General features: G+C 50.9%; 1 protein-coding gene across 1 annotated transcript in view; it reads right to left on the bottom strand.

The window, feature by feature from the left end:
• Ccm2l (CCM2 like scaffold protein) overlaps nt 1-10,103 on the bottom strand; it is a 16,383-nt gene extending 6,280 nt beyond the window's left edge. The window contains exons 1-6 of the mRNA XM_029536572.1: nt 10,059-10,103; nt 8,187-8,354; nt 5,326-5,409; nt 5,046-5,229; nt 3,672-4,132; nt 905-1,040 (exon numbers count right to left, since the gene is read on the bottom strand). Coding sequence (XP_029392432.1) covers nt 905-1,040; nt 3,672-4,132; nt 5,046-5,229; nt 5,326-5,409; nt 8,187-8,354; nt 10,059-10,088 — 1,063 coding nt within the window. The 5' untranslated portion in view covers nt 10,089-10,103. The remainder of the gene's footprint in view (nt 1-904; nt 1,041-3,671; nt 4,133-5,045; nt 5,230-5,325; nt 5,410-8,186; nt 8,355-10,058) is intronic.
• Between the last annotated feature and the right edge of the window lie 8,581 nt (nt 10,104-18,684).

Here is an 18,684-nt window from a genome sequence, read left to right as displayed (position 1 = left end):
AGGAGGAGGAGGAGGAGGAGGAGGAGGAGGGAGACACAGATAGACAGACAGACAGACAGAAGCTTTAGAACTTAGACACACTGGGTTTGGATTCTGACTCCGACCTACCAACCATGTGTCCTGTGACCGTTTATTGACTACGCTGAGCCTCAATGCTTACTATCTGTAAAAGGATTCACGGGACCTCAGAGCGGCTCTTCTACCCCCTCCCCCTTTTCTCTGTGTAGTCCTGGCTAGACTGGAACTTGCAGTAGATCAGGCTGGTGTAGACCTCAGAGATCTTTCTGCCTCTGCTTCCCAAGTGCTGAGATGAAAGCTATCAAGGTTGTCAAGGGTGGCAGCAAGTCCCTTTCCCCACTGAGCCAGCTCACCAGCTGGGGGACTGAGCAGTTTTCATTTCTCTGAAGACTACGTCTCTAGCATCTGTGGAGTGTCCACGCCCATGCTAAGTGAATGAGACAGGTAGGAGCCCATAAAGACTCAAGAAGACTTGGCACCTGGCTATTGTGCTTGGCACATAGTTGGCACTCAATAAATGTCCCTGTTAGTCTCACTTTAATTCCAACCCTTGATTGCATACATGGAGTAATCTGGAAATGTCAGCCCTAGGAATCTTATGGGGTGAGATGGCTCAGCTAGCCGGTGGTACACATGCTGAACTTTCTGCAAAGCAGGAACACCCAAAACAAGAGAGAAGTTCAAGTGCCTAAGTTCAAACTCATCCCAAACTTGACAACCTGAGCATCATCAGGTCATTGCTGAAGAGGTCATCAAGAAGAATGACATTCTATCAAGTGGACCCCTAGAACCGGGGTCCAGCTCAGAACTCCTAAAGGCCTTCATCAGCCCTGACCATCAGGACATCCAGCCTCTCCCAGTGCTTTGTGGGAGTTTGGATACGCACTGCAGCTGGAGAGCCATGGCCGCTTTGGTGTGGATCTGTAGTGGTAGCCGGCCCGGTCTACACACTCGATGCTCTGGTCCCCATAGATGATCTGGAAGACTTGACAGATGAGCGCACAGGATTCCTCAGCAGCATCCTGGTCCAGAGGCAGGAAGAGAGCTCAGGCTCTTACCTACCCCCCAGGGCCCTCCTGTGTCCTCAGACGAAGTGTGAGCCAGTGCTGATAAGCACACCTTAAGCCAATTTCAAAGACATTTCCCCTCAAAATTACCCGGCTCCTCTCTTGCTCCTACGGCCCTCTTATAGAATCTAGAGGCGACTCAAACTTCTCTGCCATGAAAGCAAATCCCAGGTTTCCAGGGGAGTCACGGCCTATCGTGAGATTTATCCAACATAAGGGTTTGTTTAACTAGATGTACAGGCACAGAAGCTGAAGTGCCTGTGTGGAGATGGGAGCAGCAGGAGGAGGGACACTTCAAAGAATCAAAATTGTAGGCTCAGTGCCGTTACTACTACTGGGCACAGGATATGGCTATGGGCTGCTCCATGCCCAATGCAATTGTGGAAGCAAAAACAATGATAGTGTCCCGGGTAGAAGAGGGGCTGGGGCGAAGCTTTGGAGATTGCACATTCGAGGAGGAGCCCGCCTCTTCAAGTGAGAGACGCAGAAAACAGTAACTGGTAGACAAAGGCCATGCTTATGAAAATCCTGCTCTAAAAAATCCTAAGGTAAATGTTCCACTCAGGATGGGTGTCTGTGGTCATTGCAGGTACTGCTGTTTAAACCAGGATCGAACCTTACCATGACCCTAGAGAAGACAGCTCAGGGAGGTTTCTCGCTTTATAGTTGAATGCGCAGAGGCTTAATGGACCTGTGTGATTGGTTGGGCTCCATCACAGACCCAAGGCATCAGCTAATGCTGGCATTGGGAATTTTAACTCTGACCATTGTGTGTGGGATCCCTGAGCATCATCAGACAGGAGGCCAGAGGCTCAGACACTTGGAAAGCAACCCATTTACTTATTCATTCTACCACCAGGCCAGGACCCCACAGCTGAGAGGGAAAGCCAAGGCGCAGTATCGCCTCTGTCTGGTTTGCAGGCCCGTGGATCTACAGGCGGTTTCTTCTCCTTGTTTAAACAGTACAAACTAACCTTTCCTGTTGTAACGGGGTCTCTTCCTCCATCCCCTGTCACACAGCACACTCACTTCCTGCCAGAGCCAGCATGACCCATGTGATCCTAGCTTTTCTGCACACCTGTATGCCCCGCCCTCTTTTCATCCCCATCGCCCTCCCTAGTCAAGGTTCCAGGATGAGGCTGTATTGGATGAGACAGTGGAGAACAGAATGTGAGGAAGGGCTGAGCCAATGTGGTGTGGCACCGCAACGTTATCCCAGAGAGACAATGGAACTGGGTATGGACAGTGAATGGTGTGGGCATAGGGTTTGGATGTATTTAAAAATAAAACCAATGAACTTATTGACAGTAGATTGAGAGAGAGGTGGTAAGGAGAGAGAGAGAGAGAGAGAGAGAGAGAGAGAGAGAGAGAGAGAGAGAGAGAGAGAGAGAGAGAGAGAGAGAGAGAGAGAGAGAGAGAGAGAGAGAGAGAGAGAGAGAGAGAGAGAGAGAGGATGACACAGAGAGAGAGACAGAGACAGAGAAGAGAGACAGACCAAGGACCACTGCAAGGTCTGAGCCACCAAGGATGGAAGCCATTCAATGAAATGTGCAGATGAAGATGCTTCAGGTTTGAGAGGAAATTGGGGGCTCAGCTTGGAATAAATTCATTCATAATGAGGAGACCCTGGAAAAGACAGGAGGAGCAGAGATTTGGTTAGAGGTGAAATTCAGAGTGTTCTCTGGGTTTTAGAAGGCGGCAGAATAGAAGTCATTAGAAGCAAGTGTGGATAAAGGAGATACGATTGGGGATAACTCCTGGACCACCCCGACTTTAAGAGGCTGGAAAGAAAGGAGGTGCCAGCATCTAAGGAACACAGGGTGAGGAGAGTGAGCAAACAGGGAAGGAGGGCTGGATGGTATCTCAGGGTGGGGGTGGGGGCCACTGAGCTGCATTCCTGGGACTGACCTCCTCTCCCGGTGGACAGGCACACTCATTATTCAGAGCCCTGGAACCTGGCGCAGAGGAAGTGCTGAGAGTACCGGCTAGACTGATGGACACCAAAAGGCTCACTCACCTCCTCATCCATAGCATCTGGCCCAGTGTGGAGCACACAGATGGCACTCAACAAATACCATTAAGCCAGGCATGGTGGTGTGGACCTCGGTATTCAGAAGGCTGAGGCAGATGGATCTCTAAGTTTTGGAAGACAGCCTGGTCTACACAGGACAGCCAGGGCTACACAGAGGGATGCTATCTCAAAAGACTACAACAAAAACAACTATATTATCATCATCAAGTGAGTAAGAGCAAGGGTGAATATGGGTACGGGAAGGTGACAGACAGGTAGGACAGGCAAGGATGATGGCAAAGCTTCTGCCTTGGGTAGATACCAAGAGAAAGGCTTTGAACTTCCTGGGTTCGAATCTTGATGCTACCTGCTCTCCACAGGAATTCTAGTTACCTAAACTTTGAGCCTGCTTCCTTTTCTAAGGAATGGGAATAGGTGGCATATTTGCCCTAGGGGCTGCTGTGGGGATTAAGTGTTAATGTCCTCTGTCTGTCTAGGGTTGGCGCTTCACCTGTGGTGTGATTAGTATGATAGTGACTGTCACAGCAGTGGTGCCAACACCGCCTGGCGCTCACCCTGTTTGCCACAGCCAGGATGACCAGGTTGCAGTAGGCGTCGGGGCTGTGGTTCTGGGGATCCAGCGGGTTGGGGCCGGGGTGGCGTCGCTCCCAGCTGCCGCCGACGCCGCCACTCGCCTGCCGCCGCTCCCAGCTGCCACCCGGCTTGCCCGTGCCGCCGCCCGCGTGCCGCCGCTCCCAGCTGCCGCTGAACGTCTGTCGCCGCTCCCAGCTGCCCGACGCCCTCGCTCCGGCGCGCTGCCGCTCCAGGCTGCCGCCGCCTCCCGCCGCTCGGGCCTCCGAGCCCGCGCCCCCGCCCCCGCCCCACGCCACGCGCCAGTCCAGGCTGCAGATGGTGTGGCGTCGCTCGGCTGTGCCCACCCGTCGTTTCTCGGGCACGGCGCCCGGAGGGCCAGGATCGCGACCCGAACCTCCCGGGCTGCCGTCCATACCCGCGGGCACGGGGTCCACGCCCAGACCTGGGGAAGGAAGGGGGTTGGGGGCTCAGTAGCAGAAGATCGCGGCTTTCCGGGGTCACCCGGAGGGCCCCTCGCAGTGCCGAGGTTCCCTGAGCTAAGGCCCCGCCCAGCACTAAGCTTCCAGGCGGTTCTGCTGGCTCTGGGGCATTCGGTCCCCACCCCAGGTCAATGACTCCGCCTCCGACCTTGGCTCCGCCCCAAACCTCCGGGTGGCAGCCACAAAGTTTCCACCCAACACACCCTTATGCCCTCCTTAGACTTGCTTTCTGAGTTGAGCGAGGTAGTCAACTTGTCCTCTTTCTCCATACCCTTCATTTGAACGGCGACCTTGGTCTAAGCATCCCATCTTCCTGTACGACTTTCCTTGCTATCTTCAGTCCCATCTCCAGGTTGCTGACCTGAAACCTCCAAGACCTGACTGGCCCCCTAGGCAGGGCGCCCCCTACTGTCAGATCAGAGTCAAGCGATTATGTCTTGTAAACACTTCCCACCACCTTTAACGTTGAACTCTACTAAGGTTTAACTCTTAGCGGGGCGTGGTGGCGCACACCTTTAATCCCAGCACTCGGGAGGCAGAGGCAGGCGGATTTCTGAGTTCGAGGCCAGCCTGGTCTACAAAGTGAGTTCCAGGACAGCCAGGGCTACACAGAGAAACCCTGTCTCGAAAAAAAATAGTTGAACTCTTTACTCTAACGTTAATCTCTGACCTACCCAACCTTCTCTATCTGGTCAGGATGCCTACCCATCATCTTAAACTCCCAGCTTTCTGGTCTTACTTGTGGTTTCTTCTGCCTGCCCTTAGTCTCAGAATAGTGTGCTTAAGTTTTCTGCCATCTCTTTCCCAGCCTCGGATCCCTTCCCTGGTGCCCAGCACTGCAGGTTGGCTTCCCACCCTGTCCTACCCGCCCCGCACCAGTCTTAAGCACTAGCAGATGCAGAGCGTCGTCCTGCAGGTAGGAGGCAGCAGCAATCTCGTGTGTCGGGATGCGCAGGATGAGCTCCTCGTTGTCGCGCCAGGTGAGCAGCAGGCAGCGTGCGGACAGGCTCAGGATGCTGTCCTGCTCCGGTGTGGTCTTCAGAGGCAACTCCTTCAGCTGCTGCGGGTGGGTCGGATCACCTGAGTTCCCGAGAATTCGGGGTAGGAGAGGGGAAAGGGAAAGAGCCCCCGCCCTCCTCCCTTCTCAGCACCTCACCCTGGCGGTGTCCAGAAGCTGCAGGAGCTCATCTCGGCTGGTGGGGTTCAGTGAGGAAGTCACCCAGGTGAGGTGACCCAGGAACTGGATGAGAAATGGGAGATTCTAGCCTCTGAGTTAATGCAGGGCAAGCTGAAATACTCAAATTAATAATAACCTGTATGATGGTTAATTTTGGTTGTCAAGTTGTCAGACCCAAGCAACTGGCACACCGGTGAGGGAATCCCTTGACTGGATGATCATATGAAATGAGAGACACATCTTAAATCTGAGCCACACCTTCTGGTGGCAGTCCTTGGAGGGGCGTGGAAGGACACTTGCACTTTCACCTGCTTTCTCTCGGTCTTGATGGCAAATTCATCTGTTCTGCTGCCCAGGCTTTCCTGGAGATATTAGATCCACAAAGACTGAGGACCAGCTGAGATAGTTAGTCTTGTAGACTGAACAACTACCAGACTCTTGGCTTTCCTGTTAGAAGACAGCCTATGTCGGAATGGCTGGACCACAGCCTGTAAGCCTCTCTGCTCTCTCCATCAGTTCTGTTGCCCTAAAGAACCCTGACTAATAAAACCTGATAACAACTTTTGTTGAACTTGGGACCAGTATGTATATATTTTCCCATCCACTCACATTCACTTTAAGGCTTAAAAGGCTCAGCATGGTACAGTTAACTAAAAGCCTGGCCCAGGATTATAGCTAGAAAGGGTAAGACTGGGCAAGTCATAGTGGAGCATGCTTGTAATCCAGCACTTGGGAAGTGGAAGCAGGAAGTTTAGAGTCCAGGGTCAGCCATGGGAGTGTGGGCGTGTCCAACTCCTTGAATCCCAGCACTTGGGAGGGAGAGGCAGGTAAATCTACGTTTGAGGCCAGCTTGGTCTACAGAGTGAGTTCCAGGACAGCTAGAGCTACACAGAGAAACCCTGTCTTGACAAGCAAGCAAACAAAGAGTCCAAGGCTATTTAGCAAATTCAAGACCTCCTTGGGCTACCTCGGACTCTTGTGAGGTAGGGAGAAAGCTTGAGTGCATGTGTCAGAGCTCACACTTCCGACAGTTAGCTGATACACACTAACACACGGTCATCTCACTCTATGAGGCTCTTCAGGAAAGTAAAAGTCACTAATATACAGTGCTTCCCTCCCCAACCCCACTGCCAGGTTGAAGGTGAGATTTAGAGCCTCTTTGAATGATAGACCAGACTGTCATTTTGTGTGTGTGTGTGTGTGTGTGTGTGTGTGTGTGTGTTCCTGTGAGTGACTGCAGGCATATGCTGCTGCAGCCCTTGTGCGGCAGTCAGGGGATGGGCTCCTGCCTTCCTCATTGTCTGAGCCAGAGCCTCTTCTCTGTACATCACATGCCAGACTCAGGCTCCTGAGCCTCCAGAGCTTCTCCCATCTCCACCTCCCATCTCCACCTCCGGTCTCCACACTGTGGGTTTTTCAGGACCACTGACTGGCGCATGCTTCACATGTGCCTGGCTTTACAAGGGTTTCGGGGATAGGAACTCTGGTCCTCAAATTTGCCAGCAAGCATTTTTATCCATTTAACCATTCCTTCTCCACACCTGTCCCAGGCTGGGATCTACTATTAAATCTCGAAGGATCACTGGGAATCTCCTTGCCTAGTGACTCTCCCCACCTCACACATTTTTAATCCTTTTAACAACCTCATTGCAGATTAAATGGAAAGAAGCATTGAATTAATACATCATTTTCTAGAAGGAGGAGAAGAAGAAGAAGAAGAAGAAGAAGAAGAAGAAGAAGAAGAAGAAGAAGAAGAAGAAGAAGAAGAAGAAGAAGAAGAAGAAGAAGAAGAAGAAGAAGAAGAGGAGGAGGAGGAGGAGGAGGAGGAAGCCGGGCAGTGGTGGCACATGCCTTTAATCCCAGCACTGGGGAGACAAAGGCAGACGGATTTCTGAGTTCGAGGCCAGCCTGGTCTACAAAGTGAGTTCCAGGACAGCCAGGGCTATACAGAGAAACCCTGTCTCTAACCCCCCCCCCCAAAAAAAAAGAGAGATTCTCAGTCAATATACAGGCTCCTAAGCGGTTCTAGTTATAACAGCATTATCATTTAAATGTTATTCTGTATGAGAATTAACTTTTTATTTCTTTAATTGTGGGAATCTGGGTGAATTTCACCACTCACATCTTTTTATTCTGTAAACTTTCAGCCCTTGGTTTTTAAACATATTCTTTTTGTAGCTTTTCTTTATTTATAGAGTTGCCAGATAAAATACAAGATGTCAGTTAAACAACAATTTTGTTTCTAGGATTTTTTTGTACCTATTTAGTTCTATTTAACATTTGGAGCATATTTATGCTGAAGAAATAATCACTGCTCATCTGCAATTCAAATTTGACCAAGTAGCCTGTTCGTTCAGTACCTCAATCCTACTTCACACCAATCTTTGGCTGATGGAGACCTGTTAACCTACCCAACGCTCTTTCACAGTGGTTCTAAAATGGAAGAAAAGCTTTTGCGTAATAAGAGAGTCCATTATGGTGTCTACCTATCTCCACCCTCCAGACCTGTGCTGGCTGTGTAGCCTGGGGCCTCCAGAATGCTGGGTGCGTGCTCTACCACCAAGCTACACACCCAGCCTCTTGCTTGCTCTTAACTTGGGCACTGAATAATCAGGGAGCCTGCAGACAGCAATCTCATGAGTAGGTTGAGCTTTTGGGAACACAGCACAGTTTCCCTGAACTCAGTCTCCTGTGGGAGCTCATGGGGTGGATGTCACCTGCTGAGGGTGTGCAGCCCGTGGCAGTAAGGTAGGAGGCTTCCGTCATGTGACACAGGGTGTGGCAGAGCTTGGTGTGTCTCCAAGCCCCCCCCCCCCCCGCCATCTTTGTCCCACTCTCACCTTGACCTCTTTCTCCAGGTAGTCACACAGCAGGATGTGGGGGTCGATGAGGTAGTCAGGGGGATAAAGAGGCATAGAGTGCAGGGGCCTGCGACTGACACTGCTTCTGAAGGCAGCCTGGCGTGCAGCCTTCGGGAACACCAGCCTTCGGATGGGGGACACAAAGCCCTGGTAGAGACAGGAAAGTCCCAGTAACTACAGCACTGGCTTTATGAGCTCTGGTTTACTTCCACAACCTCAGTTAATCCTTCTAAAAACTGCGGGAGGTGCAGCCCTGCCGGGTTCCCCCAACCCCCTGCCCTTCTCAGATGGAGGAGCAAAGAAGCTCCTCCGGGCTGAGAGCTAGAAAGAACACCAGCAGGTAGGACATCCGCAAAGCTGCATTTTCACCTTCCAGGGAGGGTGAAGCTCCTGCCAGCCAGATTCAAAGAATGGCCAAGGCCCCAGGGCTAAGTGGAGGATAGCTAGTTAGGCATGTATTAGGCTATTGCTTGTTTGTGAGTTAGAACTACACAATAAATAAATGTAAGTATAATCCAGAGACACCAATACAAAGACACCCAGGATGGATCAAGGGAATTTGAGAGAACTGCTGTTTCCTGGATCCTATCCTAAACCTATGGAATCTGAAGCAATCTAGCAGCATTCTAGAACTACGCTGGCAGTTTCTAAAGCAAACCATAAATTCTGGTGGCACGGGTGGCATGCTTCCCCCAAAGACGGACACAAACAGGATGGGCTGCCACCTAGGAGTGTCTCTAATCAGATGGACCTCACTGGGTGAATTCTAGCACTCAGGAGGCTGAGGCAGGAGAATTGCTGTGGGTTTAAGGCCAGCCTGAGCTATGGTCAGTGAGTTTTTAAGATCAGCCTGGGTTACATGGTTAGACCTTGTCCCCTAAATAAATACATAGACCCCTGAGAATAAATACATGTCAGCCCCAATGCGTCACATGGGAGCACACTGATGTGTGTCTATACTGGGGATTTTATCCAGAGCCTCATACAAATACTTCTGAGCTGGATGCCTCCAGCTCTCTTGGCACTTAAAATTCTTATCAGTTTGCAGTTTAGGGTATCAAACCTGGGACCTTGCATGCTAGATGAGTGTTCTGCCAAGGAAGAAGCCCCATCCCCCCAGCCCACTTTTACAATTTTAAGACAGGTTCTCAGTACATTACCCACACTAACTTTAAACTTATAATCCTCCTGCCTCAGCCCCCAGAATAGCTGGGATTACAGGCCTGTGCCACCGTACTGACCTCATGTGAGTTCCTTATAAAACATTTCTTGGGTGGAGGGAGCTCTGTGTGGATGAGGGTACAGTGGGAACTGGGATGTGGAAAAACCTCTCAAATTCAGAAGAGGAAGGCGGAGAGAGGACTTGGGTTAGCTTAAGCTGAGGTCTCAGGAGTGAGTTTTTGCACAAGGGTGGGCAGGGCAGGTGTAGGCTTGGGAGACAGCGGGCAGGGAACAGGTGGGAGGCCCCAGCCTGGATGGGCAATCTGCCAAACTATAATCATCTTGGCTGGGCCTTACTGTCTGGGTGATGGGGGAGAGAAGGTGTCTGCTGGGTGTCTGTCTGTCCCTTTCTCTGAGAGGCTACAGGAAGCTACCACCAGAATGTCCAAGAAGTAGATTTCCTAGGAAGACCCTGTCAGTCTCTCAGTAGAAGTATGACAGAGGCCACCAAGACTGAAGTTTAGACCGGAGCCCAGATGCCCATCTGGCTGTCAGGGACAGAAAGAAACTTCCTCCCAGAAGAGAAGGAAGGCCCCTTCCCTGTGCTGTTTGCTAACTCCACGTTGCTCACCTCTGTACCCCACCTTCAGAGACATTTCTCAAGCCTGGCTCCCTCAAACTCCCACTTACCTTCTTCCCTTTCTTGGCTTCATATTCCATGGTGAAACTGCTCCTCTGCTCCTGTCCTCTCCCCCCCCCCAACCAGGCCCCCCTCCATTTCCTTTGTTCTTTTTCCTGCCTGGTCGGAAACTCCACCAGTACCAGAGTTCCTGCCCCTCCCATCTGATGGTGGGGGTGGGGGCAGATGGAGAACACTGCTTTGGAACCCTGTAACTAAAGGGTGGGAGCCAAACATGGCGTCCAAGGGGCTTGGCACTTGGAGCAGACTGAGGAACGGTCCCCCGAGTCGGAGATCACATTTGGGTCATTCCCTATGTCTGCCACCAACTTTGCTGGATGACTTTAGCAAGGTAAGACAGTAAAAGCCTCTTTCAAAACCTGCTGCCTGTTTCTCTGTTTACACCAGGAGAAACCCCAGCCTTTCTCTGAGAAATGACTGAGTAGGTGGAAAGTGTTTCAGACTATGTCCAGGCAAGTGAAGATAATAGTAATAGTAATAATAATAATAATAATAATAATAATAAATGCTTATTTTTCAGAGATGGTATATGGGGGCCTCTGGCACTGCCTGCTACTTACTTAACCACTTATGCCTCAGTTTCCACATTCAGCCTGACCTCATAGTACTTTGACTAGGATTAAATATACTTAGAACTCCTGGAGCATATGAAATACTCAATAAATATTAAGTATTAACTATTAGAGCTGCTCAATAGAAGAGTACTTACCTAGCAGCCTCCAGGCCCAGGGTTCTGTCCTTAGCATTGCAAATGAATAAATAAAAAACCAAATGCTATTTCCTTATCTATGGCTCCCGGACTGCCTCACTGTCTTTTTGGCATATTTTATCTCCCCGACTCCTCACTGTATCTGCGACCATGATTTCAGTGACAGAAATTTTAAAAATGCAGTTTTGTGTGCAGATCCTGGCTCAAGGTCACGTGGGTGGCAAGGATTCTGCAGTGGGGGTGGGGGTTCATGTCACACAATGAGTATAGGAATGTGGGGCTTCCAGCCTTGCTGGACCTGAAGTCTAGTGTCCAGTGCTGCTTGGGCTCTAACCTCCTGCATGCCTTATCAGGCACACTTGGGGATGTTCTGAGTAGCCCATGGACACCTGCCACAGCCCCTGGGTTCTGGATGCCAGAGCTTTAGAACTGCTTTCCTGATGTCCCTGGCCGCCGTGAATATTCTAAGCTCTGGTCTCCAGTGTCCCGACCTTCCCGATGGAAAGGTGATCCCCAAAGTCCTCCCTTGCTAGTGCTCCCTATGGTACAGAAGACACGGGGTCACAGATCGTAAACAGTAGATGCCAGGGCTTGGGACTCTTTGCATGGTAGTTTTGAAAGGGTGGGTGTACCATGTCTGGTCTCTCATCACTCCTGGGTGTGGGGGCTACAGGACACCCCCAGCTCTAGCCATTCCTATCTCTCTCCACACACCAGAAAGGAAATGGTCCCGGCAGTTTGGTGCCAAACTTAGAACCTCTTCCTCCTATGTCCCTGCATCCTGCCAGGCACGTCTGAGCACTGGGACATGTGACCTCCACTCTGCCTGCTGGGCCAGTGAAAAGAGATCAGGATACCGGCCAATCCCTGACTCTGCTCTGAGTATCAACATTGCTAAATAACCCCTTGAGCCAGTCTAGAGATCTAGCCTTGCTGTGACAGCAGATTGTGGAAGGTAGTCTCGGGTGTGGTTGTTGCAACCCCTTTCCTGTCTCTGGGCCTCACCCTCCCCGGTTATAAATTTGGACCTTATTTTATTCTGAGAATCTCTAACAGGACTGAATGTCACTGCTTGGAATCTCAACTAGAACAGGGGGATGACTAGAAAAAGAAAATGGCCTCTGTGTTGCCTGCTGAACCCACCCCAGAGCCATGATCGGCTCAAGTGCTTAGTGTCAGTAAATCACGCAGGGCCAGATGACTAGGGTCCAATCATGAATGACCTTGAGCAATTTACATCACGTCTGAGAGCCTCAGAGTCCTCATGTGTTAAAAGCAGGATAATAATGGTGCTTTCTCAGAAAGCTGTTCTCGGGACAAAATGGAACAGCCATGTAACGATAACACACATTACTAAAAATCAGCCAGGGAATCAAAAAACGAGATAAGCAGAGCCAGAAAACGCCGTGCCGTCAGCAGCATCAGTGTGGCAGCCAGGCTGCAGCCCCAGTTAAGTCAGCTGCCTGGACTGCCGTGGAAAGGATTGTGAAGATCACCTCTGCACCCAGCAGCAGAAGAGGTTATTGTGGATGGCAGTCCTAGGCAGAGAGGGGAAGGAAACAGTTGCAGCTTACCTAGAAGAACTGCTACAAGGCAAGCAGCTTGTGTGAGGAGGGTGTTCTGCTCCTCCGAAGGGTGAATGCAGGCAGTTTGAGCAAACGCGTGGTTCTGAGTTGTGCTGCTTCTGGCTGCAACAAACAGCCAATTTTGACCGACCACAGGTGGCTCAGCAGAAGTCTGAGATCGCCTTCAGGGCTGGTTAGCTGAGCAGCTCAACAATGGCGTCAACATCCTTATATTTTTCTACTTGGTTGTTTCCTGAGATAAGTTGTATGTGCTGCTAGATTTGCATACTGTAGCATCAACTTCTTGTACTTCAAGATATAACAACAGTATTTGGATATTGAGCTTTTAATTCACTTATTTATTCATTCATATTTATAATGTATGTATGTACGTATGTACGTATGTATGTATGTACGTGTGTAAGTCAGGGTTTCTCGTAGCCTAGGCTATCTATTCAGCCAGTGCCTTAAGCTGTGAGCAGACTGCCGCCCCCTCCTTCAAAGGAATGCCCTTAAGTAGAACTGAGTTCTACCACTCACATCGTGTGGGCTTGGTTTTGTTGTAAAGCACATCTGGTACCAGCTAGCTCAAATGACCAGGAAAACACCAGACTTCTAACTACAGCAAGCACACCTCTGGATTTGTCTGCAAACTCCATTCCTGTGGCATTGCAACTGAGGGGGAGGACAGCCCTGAATACAGATGGCAGTGCCCAATGGCTGGGAGCTCAGGTGGAGCAGAGGCCAAAGAGGAGGAACCGGCTCTTTGTCTCTCTAGGCCTCTGGTCTGCCATGAGGCAAGCCACTGTCCTCTTACCAGAGACTTCCTGCCACGGTGCTCTGCAGGAGCACACACAGGCCCTGAGACAAATGGAACCCAGTGGCCATGGATATGGTGAGCCTAGAAAAAATCCTTCCTCCCTTTAGGTTGTGTTTTGGGGCTTCCAGTTTGTTTATCTTAGTGCTGGGTGCCACTAACACATGCCTCAAATAGTGTTTAGGGTCCCTCTTCTAAAAAGTGGGCATTGGCTAAAATGGTTGATTTTATTCTGAAGGCACTAGAGGTTCTACCCCAAGAAAAGGCCACCACCGGGCTTACAGGAGGATGTGACGCAGTGGTCCCCAGAGTGAGGTCTTCAGACCGCCCCCCCCCTTACACAGCCACTCCCAGACACCTTTTTGTTCTGGAGTCAGGATCTCATGTAGCCGGTGATGCCTTGAATGTCTGATTTTTCTGTTTCTACCTCCCACGCACTGGGATTCCATCGTGTGCCACCATGCCTGGCTGAGACCTTTTGAAATACAGAAGCCTGTATTTGAAATGAACCACTTTATCGCTTCTCAACCTTTTGGCTACGATCAAGTGTGTGAGCTAAAACTGGTTCTCATACTCTGAATTTTGGGAAGCCTTATGCTAGCGTCAAACCCTGGGCGGGGTGCAGATCAGTGGTAGCGTGTCCCCTAACTATGTGCCTTGTACCCAATGCCTAGCACAGCAGGAGTAGAAACCCTTAGGGAAAGGCATCACTTCTACCAAGGCCCCCAAGGGCAGCTCTTGAGCATGGGTCGCAACATACCAAGTTTCCTTGGCACATACATCATAAACAGTGCATATTTCAGTCGGGCTGGGAACTTCCGGCTGAGTCTTGCTTTTGTAAGAGTTCTTTCTAGGACTTTGGAACAGTACATCCCCATCTCTCATTCCCCACCCCCTTCTCCATAAAATGGACTTGGAGAAAATCTCTAGGAAGATTCAGGCTGAGAGTCTGGTTGATTGACTGATGGTCTAGGCAATCAACAGCGAGGTCTGGATAATAGTTCCACTCCTTAAAGGATCCTGATGGAAAATGGTTCTTCTTTCTTGCCCCCTGGCCCTGGCCCAGAATAACCAAACGGGACACAAGCAGAATGTACTGAAATGACTTTTAATATCTCATGTCGCAGCAAAATTAAAAATATACAAAAAGTCTGTGGTGTACAAAAGTCTCAGTACGGAAGCCCCAGCGCCGCCCCTCCCCTGCCCAGGGAACGCTCGAAAGGGCAAGTCGGGCCGCGGGGCCGAGGGACTGCGGGGCATGGGAATGGCACAGATGTAGTAAATACCAGGGAGTGGGCCTAGGAGTAGGCTAAGAAGCGGGCAGAAGTTTGGACTGACCACAGAGGGGAAGGAGAACACGGGGAAGAGTCACCTGGAGTTGTGCTGACAAGGAAATCGGGCCCTTAGGCATGGCTAGTGGTTCCTGTGGACACGTGGCAGGAATCAGAGGTGAAGGTATTCTGGTGGGATCCCCTTCCCAGGGGACCTTGGCTCGAGTCCTAGATTACCACCAGCTTGCTGTGTGAGCTTGAGCAGGTTGCCTCCCATCTCTGGGCCTGCCCCTTCTGTAAACTAAGAAGTAACCGGTTATTAAGCCACCGATGCCAAATTTGGGGGTTCCAGGCCCCGCCCAAGGGTCTGCTGTGGTAAAGCATTAAGCCATCCAATACAGAATGCAGAAGTCCTTCACACTTGAGTCCTGGGAGCTGACATGAATCCTCTCTAGGATGCATCTGTAATCCACTCAGTTTGCTAATCTGAGGAGGTGTTAATGCTTTATTAAGGTGGCCTTTTTTGTTAGTGGAGGGGAAAAAAACTTCTCAAGCCACAAAAACCTCAGGGAATCCTGAGGGCTCTGGGGATATTCAGACCCTTTCTTATGTCTGGTTTGGGAAGGAGACAGGAGAGGGGCAGGGGAGGAGTCTGTTAGGCCTGTCTGGGTGAAGAGGAACATCCTCCGTCCTTCTGTGGCTATCCTCTCCCCATCTTTGTTCCCAAGGACCCCTCTACTTTAACTTTATTGCAGGTATCCTGAGCTTCTGCCATCCAGCCTGGCCTAGGGACTCTTAGAGAGTTGTGCATAGAATAAAGGCCAGAGATGCTGAGCAGGGGGTGGCTTCGGTGTGAGGTTACAGGGGAAGGGACTGAGCATGGGAGCACTTCTGTGCCCTGGGGATTCTGCTTCCGGGAATCAGACCCAGCTCCTGTGGTTCTTCCTCTCCTGCATCTACTGGTAGCGACCAAGTACTCAGGGTCCCAACCAGAATGGCACATGTGCCCCGTTTCCCTAAGCTTCAGAAGTGTCATTGACTAGAAAGGGGACCCAGGCCCCTACCCCATGCTTTCTGTGGGACTTGGCACTCACTTGATCCTTCCACTGTGACACCACAGAACACTTGCCTAGAGATTTCAGCCCCCCTGCTGCAGCCTCATCTGGCTCAGGCTGGGAAAGAGGCAGATGACAAAGAGTTGTGAGGCAGCAGAGGATGGGATCAGGGCTCTTGGCATTAAGTTAGAAATCTGTGCCTAGACTCTCCCTCTTCTTGGAGAGAGTCCCTCTGAATCAGGAGCTCCCAAGCTGGAAAAGACTCCAGATCCTAAGCAGCCGACCCCTCATTAGATGCTGGAAACAGCCAGGGACCTGGAGTCCGCCAGACAACTAGGGTGACGTTTAGGGTCAGATACAACCAAGTCCTAGAGACTCCTGAAGGGGCAGATAGATTAGAAGCCTCAAACTGGTGGCCAGCAGGTTGCTTTCCAAAGCCTAAACTTTATTGTCTAATTGGCACAGAACACCCTCTCGCCTGTCCCCCACAGTTCTGCTTTCTCAAACCTCCACCCACCCCACTTACCTTTCTGGCTGTATCTGAGTTTCTGCTAATGTTCCCTGCCTTAAGGAACCTCCCTCTCACCATCTGGCCTTGATGGACCCCAAACCCAGACAAGCTGCAAGGGAGGGGCCTGCAGAACCTCAGGCTTCAGGGGAGTGTTTGGGGATGACCGTCCCAAGCTCCCTGGTTCTCTCCTGGGAGTCTGCACTTTCTCAGTCCGGCCCTCCTGGGTCTCAGTTTCTCCAGCCCTCGAGGTGACAAGCTTCAGGGAGACACAGGTGCAGGAGGGATCTGGCTGAGAATAAGGCAGATTTGGGGATAATGGGAGGAAGGGACCGAGCCCATATCTTTAGAAAATTCCCTGCAGGGAAGGATGGAGGCCGGTGCTGTCAGCTGGGGTGACCATTACAAGGCACATGGTACATTGATGAGAGGAGGTGCAGTGGGGGGTATGGTGCCTGGGGAGGTCTGAGGAGCACAGCCAGCAGCTGGAGTTGGTTTGAGGGTAGAAGCTCATGGAATAGGAGGCATGGTTAAGAAGAGAAGGTCTCAGGATTAGATATTAGGCCAGGCCTGCCTAGTATTTCTGTTCCCAAGATGTCCTACTATCTGCTGCTCCTGAAGAAGACAGAACTAACTTTTATTGATGCCCAGGAGAACCCTATAGGTCCATTTACTTGCCGTATTATCTTGGGCAAATGTGTGACCCTCTCCATTTCTCCTATATAATAGATATGTAGATATGAAGAACAAGTGACTTTGGGGACCTACTGAGCCCCCTCCTTTTAAGGTTGTGGCTCTAAAAGTCCTCTCTCACTGAAAGATCCTCATAGCAATCAAGGGAAAAACTAAGAATCCAGGTTTGGTTGATGGTCTGGGAACGGCGGGAGTGGCGGATCCCAGGGGTCCACTTGTGACAGGGAAAAGAGACCAGCTGAGGTAGATTGTGTCAGAGAAAGGAACCAAAAAACAGCTCCAAGAAGATGGGGCTTTCCCCAACTTGGATTCTTCTGCCCTAATGAAGCAAAAACACAGGCCATAACGAGAGGCCCCAAGCCAGGAGGAATGGGGTCCTGAGCTTGGATGTGGGGTGGGGGGTAATACTAGGGGTAGATGAGCTCTGTCCAGATAATGAGAAGGGTGAGGGCCTCTGACCATGACCTTCCCTGGTGCCCAGCATTCTCTTGCAGGCAGTCCTGGGAAAAGCTCTGTGAGATTAGAATGAAAAAAACGTGGCCATGGCTTCCCAGCAACCTCAAGCCATACACCTAGCTCTGCTCATCCTGGTTCCTTGCCTGCCCTGGCCTCCTGCAGCAACCAGCCAGGGGACGAGGGACCTTTCCTTCTAGGCTGCTGGAGAATGGGGCATCCACAGGGGTTGGTGGTATGAAATAACTTGTCAAGGGCAGCCCAGATGTTACCTTATTGATGTGTGGATAGGTGTGTAGTTCTTGCTAGGGTGTCACATGCAGAGGAAGCGTGTCAGGGAATTGATGGGATGGCAGTTCCTGGCACCATGAGCCCTGCAGAAAGAAGCGGCTCGGGTTTGGAGTCCATGTGCAAATGCCCTGTCTGACAGATTGTGACGTGTGTATAGCTGTAGCTGGCCATGGAGTTTGTCTCCAAAGCTAGCCCTGGGTAGAGGGGAAAGAGAGTGGATGACTCCCTCAGAGCAGACCTGGGTCGGGATAGAGCTCCCTGACACTCTGGAAGCCTCTCAAGGATTCTGGGAGGCAGGAGGGAAAAAAAAAAGCATTCTGCACTGGTAAATAGATGTAGCTGCCCGCAGTGGTATGATGGCACAATGGCACATATCGTGGGCATGATGTGTGCTCGTGTGAGCCCTCTTAGCCCCACTGTAAGTGTGGAACCCTCCCTGCAACCTCAGCAAGTCAACCATTGCCACACCAGCACGGATGTGACCTTGTGAGAGTAGCTGCCACTCTGAGCCTCAGTTTTCTATCTGTAACTTCAAGAAAAGCTGAGCCAGGGAGGGCTAAATACTTCTTATTTGCATAGTCTAGAATTCTCATGGCCCGCCACACTTCCAGCTCTGTCTGCACTTGTCCCTGAAGTCCCAGGCCATCCCCTTTCAGTGAGCTCACCTCACTTGGCATAAGAGAGTGGTGAGGGACTCTAGGATCTGCCTAGAACGTCATCTCCTATTTCACAAAGCTTCCTAGCTCCCCAGTCTTGTCACCCTGCATCCCAGTCAAGACTGGCTCTCCCAGGCCAGGGACACAGGCCAGCATGAGTGGTCCTTTGTGCAACCTAGGATGTCTGGACCATGGGAAATGGGTCATAGGTCTGGGGCCTTGGCAGATTTGAGGCAAAACAAGTTAGTCTCCCAGATATTGCCCTAGAGAACTTCACTGCAGGGTGGCAGGAAGCCAAAATTTATGTCACGTCCCCAGAGCTACTTTTTTTTTTCCATCTGAGAACCGCTTGGCAGCGGAAATGTCTCAAGGGTCCTGAGGACAATTTCCTTTTAGAGAAGATAGGGCTGGGGACGTAGAGGGGGATCTAGAACTAGAGCACCCATTCTAGAACATCCCAGGTGACTCATGCTTCCCCCACCACCACCACCCACAGTAGAAGCTAGACTCTTCAACATCAGAGCATTAGGGCTCCAGGTCCTTTGTCCTTATAAAAGATCAGCAGCTCCATAAGACATGTTATCAAGAGGTATTCTAG

This window comes from Mus pahari, chromosome 3, assembly GCF_900095145.1.
Source record: "Mus pahari chromosome 3, PAHARI_EIJ_v1.1, whole genome shotgun sequence".
Classification (NCBI taxonomy): domain Eukaryota; kingdom Metazoa; phylum Chordata; class Mammalia; order Rodentia; family Muridae; genus Mus; species Mus pahari.
This window is presented reverse-complemented; position numbering and strand designations above follow the sequence as displayed.